Raw genomic sequence first — 20987 nt, 5'->3', positions numbered from 1 at the left:
TGTGTGTGGGGGGGGGGGGGGGCGTGTATCGACGAAATATTTCACTCTCGTTGGATTCGCGCCGACCACCGAGGGATGCTTCGCGCGCATGCACGGCCGAGCATATTCCTCGCTCATATGTGTGCGATGACAGATCGAACGAACGCAGTCGCCGTCGAAAGTCGAAAACGTTTCGGAGAGCGCGCGGTTGATCTCCGTTTACATATGACAACGATTCGTCATGTTGTGTAATTGACACATTTCATTCTTTTCTTGCAAATATGTACATATATTCGTTGTCATTTTTATACTTCGTTTCCGCGATCGTCTCAATCGAATCGTGTTCGAAGTAGAAGCGCGAGCTTGTGTATTATATATAATTTATTCATCTATGCATAATAATTAAAGATATCGAATTATTATACACATAAGACCTTTTTTATATTTAGTATCTACTATTGCAGATTATACTATTTTCGTTGTGTAAAAATTTAATTATTGTTTTAAATTTTGATCTTCATGTGGTGCTTTTAAATAAAGTGAAAACCGAAGCAAACAGTGTATCTTGAATGGTATAATTCAAATTTTTTAAATGTAATTTAGAGAATAACATTTAAATATAAATTCACAAGATTAGCCATGTTATTCCGAGTGGAGGTAAGCTAATTTTTTAAACTTAAGATTCAATGATTCATTGTCCGATTCACCAATCACTATACGAATAATTTTTAATAATAACTATATGAATATGAATAAAATTTTCTAAGTGCAATTGGATACATGTTGGAGATATACAAAACATATATATAATTACACTTACATTATTAATATTTTAATATATAACAAATACATTATCGTTATTTTTTATAATTTTATCTTTCTGAATTAAATAAAAGATGCAAGTTATTGCGAAAAAACATTTATAAATCTTTTAACATATAATCTTCTAGCACATTTAGCTTGTAATTAATTGTCAATATAATTATGAAACAATATATCGAGAGCAATATATCCAAGAAATTAAATAATAGAATTTTTTTAAATATTATTATGTGTTGAAAATAATCTAAGAAATCTATAAAAATATTTTTCTTGGCATATAACGATATAAATTGGGAATGGGTTAATCGCATCCTTTTTATCAATTGGGAGCGTTATCGAGGCCACGAGGACATTCTCTGCACAGGTGCCTGGCACGGCATGCGAGACCTTTCGATCGTTCTCTTTCGGCTAAAAGATATTTGTCATCCCTATGCCCTAATGTAGATCGTCGTCGTCGTCTCGGCAACACGCCGATCAAATCGATCTTGAAATAAAAAAAAGAGAGATAAAAACAAAGGGAGAGAGAGAGAGAGAGAGAGAGAGCGACGCGTGTGGTCTCAGTGCGCAGGTTTAAACCGACGCGATCACGAATTAAATAAGGCGGACTCATTGGGATATGAATAGCGAATAAATCTAATTGTTTTATTATCGATTATTCCCAGTTTATGACATATACTTGCGTCGCGTAAACTTCTCCATTTTTTTTTAGACAAGAAAGTAATTTGATATTTGGCCGAGAGAAAGATAGAATGGGGTTAAAGCTAATTGAATTAAATAGCGTGTTACAAATTAGTGTTCTACTTTTTCGAATTAGCATCAAGGATTTCTTAGTTTCTGTTTAAAGACGGGAATGAAAATTAGCGACGAAAGACACGCGAGATTCCTTCGTTTTAAACTTTATGTATCGCGAGACTTATTAATTTGTTATCCTAACAAAGAAAATTTTTCGCGCGGCTTTAAAGATTCTTTTCTTAACAAAAATTAATTATTTATTTTTATCTTTTCTATTTCTTTCCAACTAAATTTTAAAAATGCATTAAAATTCGATAACATCAGAAAAAAATATATACCGAAACAACTATTAATATTATTTTTTGAGATATCACTATGCACATATGTACACATATATTATTATTATTATATAGTAAATTTTTTTCATAAAATATTCTGGAAAATATGTTATTTAAATATTATTTATTTCTAACATTATATATATTATCGAATATCGTCTTTTAATTCAAAAAATGAAAGTGAAATAAAACAGGAGAGAAATTTTCTTCTTTACGCTCCTATTTTACACTACTTGAAGAAAATTTTCATTTTTCTCGTATCTATTGCGTTCTAAATCGGTTCTAACTTCAAAAGATAGCGAACGATAAAAATAAAACAGCGATAGTGTAGATACATACCTTATTACTAGTAAGGTATTATAGAACTTTTGCCATAACGTTTATCTCAACCCTCGCGCGTGTGAAATATTAAACGTGCGGCGGAATCAATGTTGTCTATGCACATATACTATACACTACGGTCATAAGGCGGATGGTATTTCTCTTGTCTGTCGACAGATATTGATGAGAATGTTGAACATGGTGCAAAAGTCAGATAACGGAAACGGCGCCGTCGACGATGCCGGCCTCCGCACGCACGCGAATTTGATCGACCGCGACTTGTTTGCCACGGCCTTGATGCATTAGACGACCGTGGATGCATCAGACGCAATCAGAATGTCATTCTTCGGACGGAAAATGGGTGGCGGTGGAGGTTCCGAGCATACTGGTCGTAACTTGCAGGACGGTCTGTTTCAGATCGCGTCGCAAGCTTGCCATATCCTAGTGCAAGTAAGTTGACCTCTGGAAAAACGTCTGCGATATTATTATAGTATCGAAATTTTTATAAACACAAAAAATTGATAAATAAAATATTGCAAATAGTATCCAAGACAAATAATATAATTAAAAATAGTACTGAGAATAATATATGGGAAAATGATATGACAAGACGAGGAGAGAAGATGGTATCGAAAATAATTACAGTTAGCATCGTATAAATGTTGACACTTCGCTGCTGATGCTGAGCATGTTTGACATCGTCAATTTATCTTCCATTGTTAAATATATAATATACATATATATCAAATTATATAGTCTATAGTGTTACATAACATGCGATAGAGAGATTATGGTCAAATAATTTCGTGAACGAAAAAAATAGAGGTAATTTGAGATGAAGAAACATCTGTACATTTACATTCTAGAATCGCATGCCATGCGTTATATCTTCATGTTTGATTCATATAAATCACAACACGTGTAACGTTTAAAATTGATGCGGACCTAATGGCGTGTGTCGTAATCTTAATCGATTCTCATAAACATCTCATTTATTGTATATGTTACTCGAGCAAAAATTTTTTTTTAATTTTTCCAGCAGATATAAAAAATTAATAAATTATCCGCATATATACACATGAGAGATATATCTTGTTGGGAGATTTTTTTAAGAATTATTAGAATATATCTCGAATTCTTCGTGCATATTTGCGAGATTGCGCATAAAGTTGAAATCGATTCTCAGCAAAAATTCAAATATAGCTGATTTTGTTATTGCTCAAAATATTCGATTTTAGAAACTTCTATAAAAAATATTATTAACTTATACTAGTAAATTCAATTAAAAATTCGCTAAATCTTATTATAAATTAAAATTTTATTAATGTAAAATATATATATATATCTACTTGAAATTATCTGAAAAACAGAATTTTATTACATATATGTAGCCTCGAAATTTAATTTACTTAAGTAATAAATCAATATTTTTTAAGTAAATGACATTATCTTTAATTTTTTCTTGTGTCTATTATAAATAATTTATCGTTTAAATAAAATGATAAAATATATCATCGTTTTTTTCTGTTAAGGTGAATAACACGCACAATGTTTCTTATGGGGGTAGCAATAATGTGAATAATATCGCGTATTCGAAATATTCCACGGCCGGCGGTTCGACTGCTCCGACAACATCGTCATCAACGAAAGGGACGACCGTCGACAAAACTTACCCGAAGTATGCGGAGCCTCGAGATAAAGACCAAGACGTGGTTGTATTGTTGCCACACCGCAAGAACAGAGCACCGCGACTTAAGCACAAATTATCGGTGAGTCTTCTCATGTTACTGGAATAAGATATAAATGTTACATAAAATCTACGCTATAATGATGATGGTATTATATAAAGAATTCAGAAAGAAGTATATCTAATTTATAAAGATTACTTTACTTACAATTTCGTAAATGAATCTTACTTATTGATCTGCTCCAATATTGTTCTGACACGTCCTTCCTCTCTTTTTCTCTATTTGCCTCTATAAAACTAACTTATAACAATAAAAAAATTCAAAAATATATAAAGCAATCTAAGAAAGTAATTTTACTAGTTGTATATTTAATGTTAACGTCAACGAGAAACTTATTATGTGCTTATTATTCAAGAGAAATTAAGTAATAATATATGTATATTTGAATAAAACTGAAAATTTCTCTAAAAATATAAGATGGAACATAATACATACATTATTATGAGAAAATAATATTTTTATTATTAATATTTTTATATCTTAAAAAAATGTAATATATACAATATATATAGTATATATATATGTATATATATTTGTGATGATCTCATTGAATAAAAATCTTTTTCTGTTCTCGACGTTTCTTTGTAATGTTGTTGGAAAAAATACCGATTAATTTTGCATCGAATTCATTAATTTTCCTAATGAATCATGAGCGGATCAACTTTCTGGTCACGCGTTCTTGTCGCGGATGACAAAGTCCGCGCGCTACATATCATATTAACAAGATAAAATCCAATGTTATCTTTACTCGAAAATGTGACGTAGAAATGTCAGTAAAAGACAACAATGCGAATTTCCTGTTTACACCAAATCGCTAGAGCAGATCTCCCAAAGAGTTCGAATCATGCAACAATATTGCATGCGTGATATATGTACTCTGTTGCAGACAGTGTCTGAAAATGTACGGTTGGACGTGAACTCTCCAGGCGGCGACGACGACTTGGAATTATGGGACCAGTCTGGATTTATGTTAAGGAACGATATGGACGATCCTCTCACGAATGCAAAGTACGTATCATATTTTTACATTTTACATAAAGATTAGAAATAGCGTAGCTTAAATTATATTCGCACAATATATAGTAACGATTCTTAAAAAAGATAATATTTTTATATTAAACATTTTTATATAGCCTCTTTTAATTATATAAAGATAATATAAAGATAATTTTACGAAAGAACGATATCACTCTTTTAATAATTATATTCTTAATTATTGCACGAACGAATTATTATTTCAAGCACACGTACACAAAAAGTTCGTTATTTTTATTCCTTTTGTACGTATAATTATCTTACAAAATAAAAAAAAATAAGCATTAAAAAAACTAGTGCACATCTACTTGAAGTATAAAAACCTTTTTTAGCTTGCATAAAAAAAATATTATTACGATAATCGCACATGGTGAATTTATATAATTCTGTCAAAGATGGGGCGCGCAGAATTGGTGCAGACCCAGTTGCATACCAATAACGATCATATTAATTTTGATCGTTCTGGTCGTACTTTTGCCATTGTTGGACCACGCGGCAGACAAATACACGCTAAATTCCACCGCATTGGATTCAGAATCTACATGCATGGATCATTGCAGTATATCCTTGGTGGAAACTATACCCATAGGCTTAAATTACAGTAATAATACTGCGCGACATAAGACTATCTATGATTCTTGGCTGGATCTTATTGGAATGGCACAGGAAACCATTGAAATCGCGTCACTTTATTGGACGATGAAAGGGGAAGATGTACTTCCCGATAACAGTGCTAAGGAGGTAAGTAATACGTAATATGGTGGTATCATGAGATATAGACAATTGCGGTTTGTTGACTATCGTTCGCTTAATAAATCAACTCACCACAGGGAGAAGAAGTGTTCCAGGCGCTCTTAGAAGCTGGAAGAGATAGACAGATTATATTAAAAATTGCACAGAATCTTCCTTCTCGCTTGTCCCCGAATGTCGATACACAAATTTTGGCTAGAAAAGCTAACGCAGTGGTAATTTTTTTAACATATATTTTAATGAGGTGGATGTGTCATTCAAGAAATAAAAATAATCATACGATAAATTTTTTGATATCTCACAATCAATCATAATTTATATATAATTAATAATAAGATCTCATTTGTACATATACATATAAGTAAGAGACAATTTTGTTATTTATTCATTAAGATTCGATTGATATAATTCCTCTTTTTTTTTTCCATGGTTATAAACGCAAACATATATTTTTATTCGAATTCAGGTGAGGGATTTAAATTTTGCTCGATTGTTGGGCGGCGGTGTACTTCATACGAAATTGTGGCTCATCGATCGTACTCACTTATACGTTGGCTCAGCCAATATGGATTGGAGATCCCTTTCACAAGTAAAGGAACTCGGTTTGGTGGCGTTGAATTGTTCCTGTTTAGCAAACGATTACGCTAAAATATTTGATGTAAGCAGGAATATATATAAATTTGTGAAAACAATACGCTGTAATGCTACGTTTACTGTGTTTTGGAAATTATTTCATATAATTAGCATTGATTTTTTTTTACTTTATAGGTATATTGGAAGTTAGGCGAAGATGGTAAAGTGCCTTCCACGTGGCCAGATTCTTTCAGCACAAAAATAAATATAGATAATCCTATGAATTTTACATACATGGAAAATAAGTACAAAATATTTATCGCGGTTAGTAACATTCGTTAATAAATGCGTTACAAAACGCAGAAATTATTTTATAGAATTAGCCATAAAAAATATGAGAAATATAAATACTAAAATATTGTAGAGCTCACCTCCACCATTTTCGCCGAAAGGCAGAAGCAACGATCTAGACGCGATCTTGCATTGTATTGCTAAAGCGGAAAAATTTATTTATATCTCTGTGATGGATTATTTCCCATTAACAATATATTCTGCACAAATAAAGTATGTATAAAGATTAAAAATTATATATGTTTATATATGTGTGTGTAATTCAATTTCTAAAAAAAATATTATAAAATAAGTATAAATTATAGTTTAAATTAAAATGATAGCTGAAATGATGCGTAGAATGTCTTTAAACTGTTAATTAATATGTCGTGAATATCCAATATTTTATATGCTTCATATGATATTGCATTATCGTTCTGTGGTGTTATTTCGTTTCTTCTACCAATAACAGTTTCACGTTCATCTTACAGATATTGGCCTATAATAGACAATGCTCTGAGAGCGGCAGCCATCGAACGTAAAATAGACGTGCGCCTTTTGATTTCCTGGTGGAAACATTCAAGACCGTCCGAATCGTATTTTCTTAAATCGTTGCAAGATCTGACGCATTCTTACACCAATGTCAAAATTGAAGTAGTAAGTATATTCTTCACATGTACGTATAAATACGGTCAATTTGTCGATCACGACCATTTGTTTAATATTTACAGAAAAGATTTATCGTACCCACTTACCCGGACGTAGATAGAATACCGTTCGCGAGAGTAAACCACAATAAATATATGGTCACCGATCTAGCAGCTTATATAGGAACGAGCAATTGGTCGGGTGATTACTTTATTGACACAGCCGGTAAGTTATTGCAATGCTGCTTTTATGAAAACAAAATAACACAAATTAAAGTAGTAATCAAATTCTACGTGTGCCGTTTTTATAAATTACTTAAAATATTAAATAAGAGTAGCTTTTTTTATTATTTTTTTCTATAAAAATTTATTTTAATGCAAATGTTCAAATTCAGGTATCGGTACTGTATTTGAAAGCGTTGGACGTCAAAATAGGGATAATATAAGACAACAGCTGGAAAATATCTTCCACCGCGATTGGTATTCCAACTATTCGTTCCCGCTATATAATATAAGTGAGACGCGTTTCGAAAACTCATGGGGTTTATCGAGAAATTCATATCAGCGTTTGTTATATTAAACTTATATACATACATAATTATAATATATATATATACATACATACATATATATGTATATATACTCGCCTTGATCACGATTTTTAATTGTGAAAAATTTTATCGTATCGATTTGCAGAAAGAGAATTTATCTCATTTCTCAATAGAAACAAACAAAATTCATTTTTCTTTATTGTGTTCTCGACTTATATGTATATATATATAATAATTTTTAGATTTTTTTAAAATTTTCATGAAACTTATGATTGTGCGCAGTAAGTGAATCATTGTAATATCTGGATTTATCGTTGTATATGCTACTGTCTATTTGTGAGATTTTATATGTTATATACACGTGACGTAACGTGTGCAACTTTTTTTACTGATGTTCAGAAATTAAATTACGAAATATTGTAGCATTAACAGAGGCTGTTCTAGCGGTATAAGTTGGCTTATATTTAGGAATATGTAAATTAATATAACATTTTTTATAAAAATATTTTTTGAAGTATAATTGCATTATCATAACCGTGAGTTTTAATTTAAGATTAATAGATTTACAGTCTATTTAGTCTTTAAATACTTTTTATTTAATATGCGATCTTCTTACATCTGTGTGTTAGTAATTAAGTTTTTCTTTCAAATTCTTTTTTCAAAATCCGCCTTCTGAATCTATTTTTAAACCTTTATTTCTCTTTAAAATTTCCGCCGAAAATACGCCGATTAAAATGATAGACGGTATCAGTTCTTCCTTCATGCTGATCTCTTTTTATCTCTTGACCGCACAATCCATATCGTACATTTGCAAGTACACTTGTGTGCCTAACAAGCATATCATTTAACAAAAAGGATAAAACGTGTCTTACAAAAATTATTGACAGGCATGGCAATATTAATCTGCATTTGAAAAATATATCGATTCTGCGTTCTTCCATATAATCCGTGACCTCCTTAGAACTCATATCTAATTGTTATTTGTGTTGTGTCTGTTTAGTAGTATATATATATATATACAAAAAAGGGACCTGATTATTAACGGTGTTTCAATAAGTATTAAAAAAAAATAAAACATTCTGAAATGGTTTTTATCCCGATTAAAAATAAAGGCTACTATAATGGCAACTACGAGGCTACAACAAGTCTTGCAAGTCGTGCAAAACATTGATAAGATTAAGTAATACTGCGTAATTAAATAATTAAGGTTTTTACATATTAATCTTCGTGTATAATTATGTTCATATATCTTATGTGCACAAATTGAATATTGTTATGAAAAAAAGATGATAATCATATCAATTTAGTTTTTGTTATAATACTTTTGTTATAGTACTAATACATACAAGGTATCTCTAAAGTCCATTATTCCCACCCCTTGTATTTCAGAAACAGTTTAAAATTACGAAAAACTATGAAACACGTTTTTGATCATTTCTAGAAATTACTCTTTTAAAGGGATTAGAGGAATTGCCCTCTTAAGGAGATATTTCACAGGGACCGACAGAGGAGAAGACAAACAGATTTTTTCAACGTATCAACCTTCGGTTTGCGCCAAAAATTTTCTTTTTTTATGCCCTTTCAAACGATGGACTATGATATGAGGGGGATTCTATTTGAAATTTTTTAGTTGGGGTTTTCTTGGGACAACTCCTTAAGGGGGTAATCTTCTCCAACCCTCTTAAAAGAGTAAAGTAGTCTCTCGAAATGATTAAACACGTGTTTCACGATAATTTTGTACCGTTTCCGAAATATAGGAGGTAAGAACGGATTTTAGAGACATCCTATATAATCTAAGTATCGAAATGATTGGCTTTGACCAGAAAAGCCACCGCTTAAAGATTAGATTAGAATTAATAAAATACATAATTGTAATAGTATTCAACGATACCAATGGCGGTGAAAAAGAGACGATGATATCTAAATCTAAATTATCAGTTAAGAACGATAATTGTTTGGAAATGCGCAGTTTATATCAATAACACAGATCTGCATAATTTTACATTTTTTCTGCGGTCTGAAAAAGAAGAGTAGTTTCCTATAGTTTTTTGTGCGCTGAATCCAAATCCGCCAGGCAAAATGGAAACGAATCTGATGTGCAAAAGACTTCAAAAACAGCTTAAATGAAGTTTGAACATAGAATTTTAATATAAAAATATCGAATCTTTTATCGCAGGTACCATCGAACTTTAGGCGCGCTTTGTTTTTAGGGGTGCGTGTAGTCGCAAGTTGTGTCAAGAATAAGATTGCTCGTTTGAGTTCTTTCTGAAATCTCTTGCAGATCGAGTTCGTCTGCTACGAATTTTCAAAAATGGTAAAAAACGCGTTTTTGGGGGGTTTCAACTCCACTTCTCTCGAAAACCTGACGTGATAAGCCATTTTACGTTATAGATTTGGATTCAGCGCACAAAAAACTATAAGAAACTATCCTTTTTCAGAGCGCAAAATCATGCAAACCTGTGTAATACATTATATCTTAAAATAGAAATTTCTTGAGCAGTATGTGTATGTTATTATTTCTTTTTGTTATGCATATTATTTAAGATTACACAATGCTATAGAAAAAGAAAGAAAGAAAAATGATATATACAAGAAAGTTTTGTGACTTAATAAGGGGCCAAAATACTTTTGTATAGACTATTTTTCTGTACAGCTTTGAATAATGCAAATATCAGCAATAAAAATTAACAAAGACTACTGTTCAAAAACTTATGGCCGGAATTCATAGTCCGTTCTTATATTTAAGATCATCTCAAGTATGGTCTTAAGATGCTGTGTGGCCATTTCATTGGTTGAATAGAATCTTAAGACGACCCAAGACCACACTTAAGACGATCTTGAATGTAAGAATAGACTATAAATACCGGCCTATGATTTACATAACAAAATTTAAAATTTTCAGTATATTGTACTCAAATCTTACCACACAAAAAAAAAGAAACAAGATCGAAAAAGAAATGAATAAATTAATATCGTCTTTATTTGAAGTATTTCAATATTCACTATTTATATAATAATATTTAAAGTATTAGTAAAGCGCTAGTTTTATTAAATAAAAAAAAAAACATCAAACAGCGAGCGATATCGAGCGACTCTATTAAAAAATTATTGACAAGGAAATGTTAATATCACGACAATCTGCGATCTATGTTCTGTGAAATTAATTTGGAACAGAAAAATGTAGTATAATGTATGAATTCAAGATATAAAACTTATATTATATATTCTTAAAATAAAAACTTTTGCTTTTCGAAATATACCATGATATATTGCGAATATAGAGAATACATATAGAAATTATATAAATATTCCTCCGTTATATTTGTGCCTTGCTTTAATAAGTGTAATTATATAATACAAAGCGACAAAGTATATTTTAGTGAATAGATCTCAATTTTATAAGCAGATCCCTCTCTAAAAAAGTATGTTACTTGTTACTTGCATTATTGCCTCTTCTCCGCGAGGTTGATCAGTTGTCTCGTTTGTGCGCTATGACTTGTGTCGTTTATGGCTGTCACTGAATTTCGACAAATTCGGTTTACTATTATATTTTCTCCTTTATTCATTAAATTATTATTAATTTCAGTCAAATGTACGCGTACTTGCGACACAGATTTTCAAACCCACTTTTCTTGATAACAAAGCTTCAATCAAAGAAAAATTATTGAATTATTTTGATTTATTTTAAGGCGTAGAATCATCTCTTTTTTAGTTGTATTACAAATTCTGGCTCAGTATTTACTATCTATCCTAATGGAAAAACTGACGCGACGTTGATCTGTTTTATTGCAACAAAATGCGTTTTTGATTGTGCTTATTAAACATTTATTCCTTTTAACTAAAAAAAATCATTACTAAAATCGTTACATGTCTGTAAAATTTGAGCAAATTTTTATACATGTACACCCTTGAGATATTTATATTTTAATCTTTAAGATACATATCTGGAAGATACAACAGAAATGTCTTAACAGACGAATTTATGCACATATCAGCACATTTATATATTTTGCATATACCCGGTGCGTTCAAAAAGTTCCGAGACTGATTTTTTTTTGAATATGTACTAATTGCACTATCTCTCAATCAATACTGGAACTAGGTAGTATTAGCTTTTTTTGAGTAACCCATAATTTTTTCATTATGTTAAGTGCAGTAGTTTTTGGGTTTTTGGGTCTCTCTCTACCTATCTATTTTTATCTTTTTTCTCTTTTGCCTTTTCTTCGTCTTTTGCTTCCTCACAGAGGAAGCTTTGTTTTCGTGACAAAATTTTTTTTCGAATTTTTATGCCAATGTGTTCAGAACGTTCGAAAACGTCAAAAAATTATGTTCCTAAAAAATATATGTATGTATGTATGTATGTACGCGATATATTGTGCAACCTCTAACTTCCGCAATTTTTGAGATATCTAGTTAAATTTTTTTACATGGATAGAATATTATTAAAGAATGGTTGGTATTGAATTTGGTGAGAATCGGTGAAAAGATTCACTTTTTATAAAATTTTGAATTTTTGAGAAATGTCTGTACACGTTGTAACTTTCGCAAATTTTGAGATATCGGGTTAAATTTTTTTGCATAGATAGATTATTATTAAAGAATGGTTGGTATTGAATTTGGTGAGAATCGGTGAAAGGGTTCATTTTTTATAAAATTTTGAATTTTTTAAGAAATGTCTGTACACGTTGTAACTTTCGCAATGAATATATATAAAAATAAAAAAGTGTGTAAATTAGAAAATAGCATATTGCTTCTTTATCTTTTTATTTCGCTCATAAAACTTCCTCTATGAGAAAGCAAAAATTGAAAAACCTGCTTGCTTTAAGGAGCTTAAGCTTTGTGAGATAAAATGATGAGGAAGCAATGTGCAAGTTTCTAATTTGCACAATTTTCAGCTTGTTTTAACTTTATTTTTTTTAATTTAATTTTTTTAACGACACAAGTCATAACGAGACAACCAATCAGCATTACGGAAAAGAGGCAATAATGCATGTAACATGTATCTTTTTTAGAGAGGGATACTTTATATAATTATTAATTGCATTTATGTTATGTAAGATTAAAATATAGAATACACGAGCAACTTCTTTTTATTAAAGGTTAAGAATATGTTAATATATACTGTACTCGTCTATTCTCTATTTTTTCATCATACTTCTTATTTTAATTAGTTCCTGCAAGACATTTAAAATAATTGCCAAGTATTCTTTTTATGTATTATGTACAAATTAAAAATACTCTCCGTGAGTACCCGTCGCGAGAACAAATGTCGAAGTTTGCACCGGCTAATGTCGCGGAGTGATTAGCAGTTCTCGGTTAAGGTCAATTATACTGTTGATCGATCCGGTTTTTTGCGAAAGTCATTATCAATAATTATCTTTAATCCGTATACCAAATGTTTGAAAAACAACTCGGAAACGTCTGGTGTCGGTGCGATGCAGAGAGGGGGTTGCGAAAAGAACCGTACTTGCTTTCACTCAAAAAATACTGTGTCTACTTTATTAATATCTTTAAAATCAAAATCTTACACGCTAGTTTAGTCGGTAATAATTACACAACATTACACGTAATGCTTTAGGCAAAAAGGAGATATTACAAGATTTAATGAGATGTGGTTCGCGAGTTATGAGAGATTTCGCAGCGAAAAAAATCATTTACATTTCAATCCGTGACCCGCACTGTTATTTATTCTTGTTATTGATAATATTTATTCATAATGATCAAATGAGAAGTTTTCCGAGACAGATTAAAGATAATTAATGATAATGACTTGCGCAGAGAACCGAACCAGTGAGCAGTATAATTGATCTTAACCGAGAAATACTCACGTATTGAAAAATATTTAAAACTGATTTTTAAATATTAAAAGAAAGAATTGCTATATCTGTATGTGATAGTTATGATTGTAAATTTTTTTAAAAATTATTTTACAGGGTGTCCCCAATTTAAATGTCAAAACTTTAGGAATAAAAATTGTAGAATATGGAATTAAGAAAAGAGAGTGAGTTAAAATCCTTCTGAGGTAAAATTAGAGGATTGTAGATAAATACGCGACAACGTGAAATTTTGTTTCTAATCTAATTTTACCTCAGGAGGTAAATTTTAACTCACTCTCTTTTCTTAATTCCATGTTCTACAATTTTTATTTTATAATACTTTTTGATAAATCTAATAATTTTAGTGTTGTTTTAAGTTTTTTGGTGAAAATTATTTGTTTCATTTTTTGCGTTTTTCTTCAAAACGAAGCAAAAACGATCAAATCTCTAAAGGACTTTTTGTCTCAGTTTATCGGTCCCCTACACGCTCCTAAAGTTTTGACATTTAAATTGGGGACACCCTGTATATATATTATATATACTTTTATTACATGTTTTATATATTTTTATTATATATATTATATATATTTTATTGCCTCCATATTTTTTGCTCTGTTACACTTCTCAGTATCTTTCCAAAGAAGCGGTACCAGACCCAAATAATTGAGAACGCATTTAGGTCACCTGCGGCAATTCTTGAGTGTGCGGATATGCTTTTACCTGCTCGTGAACGGGATTCCAGTCAGTCTCCACAGTAACGTTTTATCCGGGTAACCGCTATTAACCAATCAAAATTTTCATCAAGTCGGTATTGCGGTATCACAGTAGTATAACTATTTCTTCTCCTTGTTCGCATTTCATTTACATTAGTAATCATCGCGAATCATCTCCATCGAATCTATCCTTAAAAAAACTGGAATTCAAGTCTATTTTTTAGAAGCAGAAGAACATTACTTAAAAAATTAACCAAATTAATCCATTATAAGAATCATTTATAATAATATATATACATGATTAGAATTTTTTTATCGCCGCATTGCGAAATAAAATGTGTTTTGGAGATAAACTGGTTTTTCGCCATCTGAAACTTGCAACATAATTTCATATATTAATTTTATATGAAGATTTTAATGACATGAATTTATAGTATTTTGCTTATACTATATAATAAAGTGATTTAACCTTGTGCCAAACCAAAAATATTTTTTGTTTCTAAACAGATAGTAAACAATAAATTTTCTCTATAATATTCTATCAAGCATATAAAAAAATTACTCAGATATCTATTCTTGGATGCTTATATTTGTAATATAATATAAATCTTCTCTCATTCTATCGTTCTCTTTTCTATCTACTTTATATATATTCTTTGTTATAAAAAGTGTGAAAAACATCAGAATAAAATGGTGACATCTTTTTCAACCTCGCTACTATTCAAAGATTAATGATTTGCCGAAGAAATCGTTTTGATTCGCACATATCCGTTTTCACGTTCTCCGAGACACCATTTATCTTTAGAAAATATCTATAGAATATATATCTTTAACCATCCTTTAGTTATTTGCGTAAACAGTGGTACAAGTGGTGGAAGCGGAGGAAGAAGACAAACACAAAAGGAGGGATACTCAATCAGGGAGGGGTACGAAGAAGTAGGTGTGGGAAAAGTGGGACCACTGCGGGGCTCAACCGGAGTGACAAAATACGGATTGTTTTACTCGCCAAAAGTCGACGAGGCAGAAAAGAGGATCGATAGATCCACGCGTGCGAGGAGAAAGTTATTACATACATACCTGCCCGGTATTCTACCTGACTATCTGACTACTTGTTCGAGCATTTAAGCCAGCGCGATCATCCGTCTTGGTTGCCTGCCTACCTGCCTGTCTATACCCGGTACCGTTGACGCTGTGATCTGGGGATTTCCTTTGTTAATCATCTCTCGACATTAAGGTTAGTGGAAGATTAATCAATCACCGATTGATTTGCAAAACACGTCCGCACATAACGTGTGCGGTGAATTTGCCATGCTCATTTTTTTCTATAGTTATAACTTATCACTCGTTGCTCTATTATATTGTCTCGGCTAAGTTGTTCTCCAGTCGACTTCGACTACTCGCGAGTACGGTACGTAGTGAAACGTTTCTGCCGATAGAAGCGTAAGTGAGTCTCGTTGAAATAAGTACACTCTTTTAATAAATATTTCGTCATTAAATCTTATTCTTTTATTTAAATTCAATAGATTATGAAATTCAAAAATTAAATCTCGCGAAAATAGATGTTTTCTAAGATGAATTTTATCTTTTTAAATTGTATCTTTTTATTTAAATATCATGTGTCAATTTATGTTTCTTATATTTAATTATCTTTTTTACTTAAATCTGATACATTCCGAACATTAATCAAAAATTGAGTCGAGAAAAAAATAATTCTTTTTATTATTTTTTATTTCTCTTTATATTATTTCAATCAATATTTTTTCACTATATATGATGGAGATACTATAACAGTACAGTGTAGTTATGCATGATCTAAGAGATGGCATTGTTGCCTCTTGTTTCTGCTTTTCTTTTAAGATTAGTGATTGCTGATGTTGGTTAATTTTAATCTTATTATTAATTTAAAAGAAATTAATAAAAAATAGACAGTTAAAATATAATATAATATATATTATATGTTGATATTGATAATCAATTCGGGCCACATTTTTCAAGCTCTTTTTCTTTCTTTCCTCCTTCTTTTTCTTTCTCTTGAACATAAGATTTCAAACTCTAAAAATTTAAAACAAATTTATTCACGCGGATACAAATTGTGATCATTTTAAAAAATTAAAATATATTTTCATCATCTATCATTGACAAAAATCTATGAGTATTTTTCGTTAGATTAACTGACACGATAATGCTTTTATTTTGGCACAAGTGCAGTAAAAATATTTAACATTTTAATAATTTTCTTGATTTGCACGACTTTAATCGCAAATTAAACACGCAACAATAATCGCATCATATGAATATCATCATTCCGATATCAATGCTTGATCCTACGGAGTCACGCATAGCGATAGGGAACTTCTTTCGTTTTTAAAAATTTTATCACGTAAGTTTGGTCACGTATTTCAGCATCTTTGTGATTCTTTGTGGAAATTTGTAACTGTTATTTTTTATTTGACATATCGTTTGACAAACAATTAGTGTCATTTTTCGCATAAGGAAAACGACTCGTGGCGGTTCCGACTGCTCGAGCGCTGTAACAGTAGTTTAACACGAAAATTATGGGATACAGAAATGACAAATAAACTAATGTCAAATACGCATTAAAAACAGTAATTATGGAAAGTAACATGATATGGTTTACACGTGATATACATTAAAATTCAATAATTCTCTCTCCAAAATTTAATAATTTCTAATTTAATCTTATACTCGATTCATCTCCTCATTTTTGTTGCTACTTAAAAATTTACGATTTCAACAAATTTACTTTTTATTTACTTTTATTCTATTTTGTGACAAACAATAAATTTCAGAGCAATAATATATCAAAGCGTTAAACTTTATATATATATATATGTCTTTTCTATATATGTTATATATATGTCTTTTCTATATGTTTTTTCTCTTAAATAATGTAATTTTAATCTTATTTGTGTTAGAGTTTAACCATATGTATGTTTTGAGAAAAATCATTCCGTAACTTTCTCTATTCTCAATACCTCTATATCTCAATATTAAAATGGTCTTCTTGGCTTAATTTTAATAACAGTAACAGTAATAGTAACAGTAACAGTATAATGACATATGTTAAATGTAAGATACCCTACATAAGAAGGTATTCGTTACAAACGATTGCTTAATATTGCATCGTTGTGCTAATTGCGCATACCTCTTGCGTTATTTATAAAGTTAAATCAATCGGATTCGTTACCTATAAAATTAAGGATTAACGATTATTTATTAACATATAACACTGTAATATTAATATAATATACAGAGTATCATCAATTTAGCGGCATAAACAAATGCTTTATTATGTTGGAAAAACATTAAACAACGATTTTAATAAGAAAGATATCTAAAGATTAAATAATTGTAAAGATGTTTAATATTAAAAATTAATAACTCGTGAAAAACAGTAGCTTTCTATTATATATAAAAATCTTCATTTAGTAAATATTAACATTAAATTCATAAACAAAATCAAAGGGATATACATCTTGTACAGAATTTACGGAAAGATCAAGTGTTGTACCACTACTATTTTAGTAACTAAAAAACAGAAGAAAAAGATAATCGTACAATTATTAAGAAACATAAGATATGATCATATCTTTATTTGCCATTACTCTTATCTGTTCCAAAAATTTTAGTTTTTAAATTGTAGTTTTTAAATTATAATTTTCAAATTTTAGTTTTTTATCAAAATATAATTTTGAATTTAGTTTTTACAAAGAATCAGCTTTCTCTTTAAGAGAGTAATCATCTCGTTCATTTTGAACAATGAAATCGATATTTTTTGCGATACAGAAAATTTAATAAACCGATCATAACAGTCCTACTTTAGAAGACATATTCGACATGTTACGATGCCTTTTTCTCTCCTTTCTTCACGCAACGAGAAATCGATCGGCTTCCATGATTTACATAAGGAGATATCCAAGACAGTTGCGTTGCTTCTAGTGGATACAGATATTCATCGCTGTACTAATTGTGCGCACTATAAATTTCACATTTCAATTTTTATATTATTAAAGTATCCATGCAATTATATAATGATAATTACTGATAACGAACCGTATCAGTAAAAAACCGTATCAGTTAAATCGGTAGTTAAAGTCAATTAACTATAATAATTAAACTACATATTGATAAAATTAATACACTTGTTGTTTTATAGGTATTGTGTTCTTGAGATGAAATTATTTTTCGTTAAATCATCTTATTATGCGCTGCAGTATATTAAAAATGCGTGATCTTTGCTTCGCGTGACTTGCGACAACACTATACGTGTCTCTTGACGTATTTACATTTTTAATTAGAGACGTATTTACATTTTTATAATCTATTGTATTTTTTTATTGATAATGCATCAAAATGGAATAATCAAATCATCAAATGAATTGATAATCTTTAAGATTCTATAATGCCATTCATTAAAACAATTCATTAATATAAAATACCAAAAAATGTACCCTAAATCACTTAAATAATTTCAACTATAATTACGAGATGCTGAAGAAATTATTAAATCAGATTATTTAGGGAAAGTGATGTTAAAATTTTGTTTGCACTTACACATTCAATTTTTGTATTTATACGTTCATTTTAGATCTAATTTCTTGCAGTTTTTAAAAAGAGAATAAAATTAAAAATATGTCTATGATTCAAATTGATTAATAAAAAAACAAGATTGATTCATTCAAGTGTTAAGATCTTGAATTAAATGTTAATTGTTCGTGTAAAAGTTAGAACATTTTTACGTAAGATATACAACTAGTACTATCAAAACATAAAGTCTTCAAGACATATAATTTGCAGCTTCGAATTTTAATTTATTTAAAATTTGAAGCTCCCTTAAAAATATTTTAAAAGATATTAAATCTCATTAATAATTTATATATATTGCGTCCTTGTTTAATCTTTCAAGATTATTGATTTTTTCACGTTAGCCTGTGTCTATATAATCCTCTACAACTCAGCGTGTAATTCAAAAATGGATACACGACATTTAAGGAGATAGCACGCAATAATATTTTACTTGGTTGTACTTTCACATACTTTTTACCACATACCACGGTTTGATTTTTTACAAACTTTATTAAATCGAATCTTTCATGCCATTCGGCTCCTTGAGAAGTCATGTATGACATGTTCAAATATGTGGCAGTAGAGCAAGAAGAAAAATGGAACGCACCGTTAGGGCACCGTTAGGGCACCGATGAACATTTACAGCATCCATGTTTCATACCGTTATGTCATCAGTACGACTTATAATAAAATGCGATTTTTATGGAATTTCAATTTTCTTTTAGTATTGCTAAAGAAAAAGCAACATTTTTTAGAAACCGATAAATTTAGTCCATATTCTCTTTGCAAGGAATTTAATGTAATTTTCTGCAACAAAATTATAAACTATGAAATAAATTTTAAACATGAAATTTATTTTTCGAGGCGCTTTAACTCTAATAATAAGTCAGTATACTTATATATCTGTAATTTACTGATTTACTAGTTAAACATAATCTATATTGCTTCCTCTCAGTTTATTTTTATCGAAAACCAGTTTATGTCATTAAGATTTAACGAGCGTAACACATTTTAATGTAAATGGATGCGTAGAATAACGTAAAGTAGCATCTATTTCTTACAAGGTTACGGAAATTTATGTAGTATGTAACACTGAACGCGGAAATGTTGAACGATTTATCTATTGAGATGATCGTATGACGAAACATCGTCATTAAGCATTTAACGGATTGACGAGCCTTATTTTTAGCCGGGGACGTTCAATATCCAATTAGGATTACGTATTAACATTGTTGCTATTGATTACGATGGTTATTTCAAGCTCATCAAAGCGATTCCGAGAGTGATACATGTTCAAGATAAAAGATGATCGTAAATAATAATCGAAGCTATTGTTGCGCATAATCGAAACATTAGGCTTGAAGGCCAAAACAATGTTAGTTGATCATAGCGAAAGCACGGTTACCTAAGCATAATTGATTGAAGTATTCTTCTTTATTAATGTTACTAATGTGACTAATCTCGCGATTTCAAAGAAAGATTGCTCTAATCAGCATACTAAATAATCAATCTTTACAGCATAAAAAAAAATAATTAATAATATGTTATATTAAAACTAAAATTAAAATTAAATAATAAAGGCTTTTATAAATGTATCATACAAAGATGAGAAAAGGCAATTAAAAACCAGCGCGGTAATTTGTGCGCAAATTTTATTATAATCAAATCTAATTAACATAAAGTAGCTGTAAACTTACTAATAAAAAGTGTTAAACAGCTCAGTTTCTGTTCTTTATTTAATTTGTAATTGCGCTGAAGATGATCAAAAAAGGATCGAAACGTATGCTTTGTATTATTAAATTTATCGCTACTTTATGTTAATATAATTAAATTTTTTTACAATAAAATTTGCGCACAAATTTCCGCGCTGGCTCTTAATTACCCCTCACCTTTGTATAATATATTAAATAATACCTTTTTAATAAATACATACCAGTACACGTACACACATATATTAATTTATTTCTTTTCTTCTTAAGCAGAAAGTATAGTATAAAAGTAAGATATTATTGTTCTATTTTTATATAATTTTATTTTAAAAAAAT

General features: G+C 30.0%; 1 protein-coding gene across 2 annotated transcripts in view; it reads left to right on the top strand.

Annotated features, from left to right (window-relative positions):
• The window catches only part of LOC115241036 (phospholipase D3-like), a 12618-nt gene extending 1811 nt beyond the window's left edge, over positions 1–10807 (top strand). The window contains exons 1-13 of one of the 2 annotated variants that reach the window (XM_029816546.1): positions 119–227; positions 583–636; positions 2370–2642; positions 3725–3961; positions 4827–4948; positions 5371–5716; positions 5806–5940; positions 6192–6383; positions 6494–6622; positions 6723–6862; positions 7120–7285; positions 7360–7501; positions 7671–10807. In XM_029816546.1, the coding sequence (XP_029672406.1) occupies positions 2529–2642; positions 3725–3961; positions 4827–4948; positions 5371–5716; positions 5806–5940; positions 6192–6383; positions 6494–6622; positions 6723–6862; positions 7120–7285; positions 7360–7501; positions 7671–7855 (1908 nt within the window). In that variant the 5' untranslated portion in view covers positions 119–227; positions 583–636; positions 2370–2528 and the 3' untranslated portion in view covers positions 7856–10807. Of the gene's footprint in view, positions 1–118; positions 228–582; positions 637–2369; positions 2643–3724; positions 3962–4826; positions 4949–5370; positions 5717–5805; positions 5941–6191; positions 6384–6493; positions 6623–6722; positions 6863–7119; positions 7286–7359; positions 7502–7670 lie in introns of those variants that run through there. The other variant, XM_029816545.1, reaches the window with a different exon arrangement.
• Positions 10808–20987: the final 10180 nt, after the last annotated feature.

This window comes from Formica exsecta, unplaced genomic scaffold (genome assembly GCF_003651465.1).
Source record: "Formica exsecta isolate Colony F162 unplaced genomic scaffold, ASM365146v1 scaffold465, whole genome shotgun sequence".
NCBI lineage: Eukaryota > Metazoa > Arthropoda > Insecta > Hymenoptera > Formicidae > Formica > Formica exsecta.
This window is presented reverse-complemented; position numbering and strand designations above follow the sequence as displayed.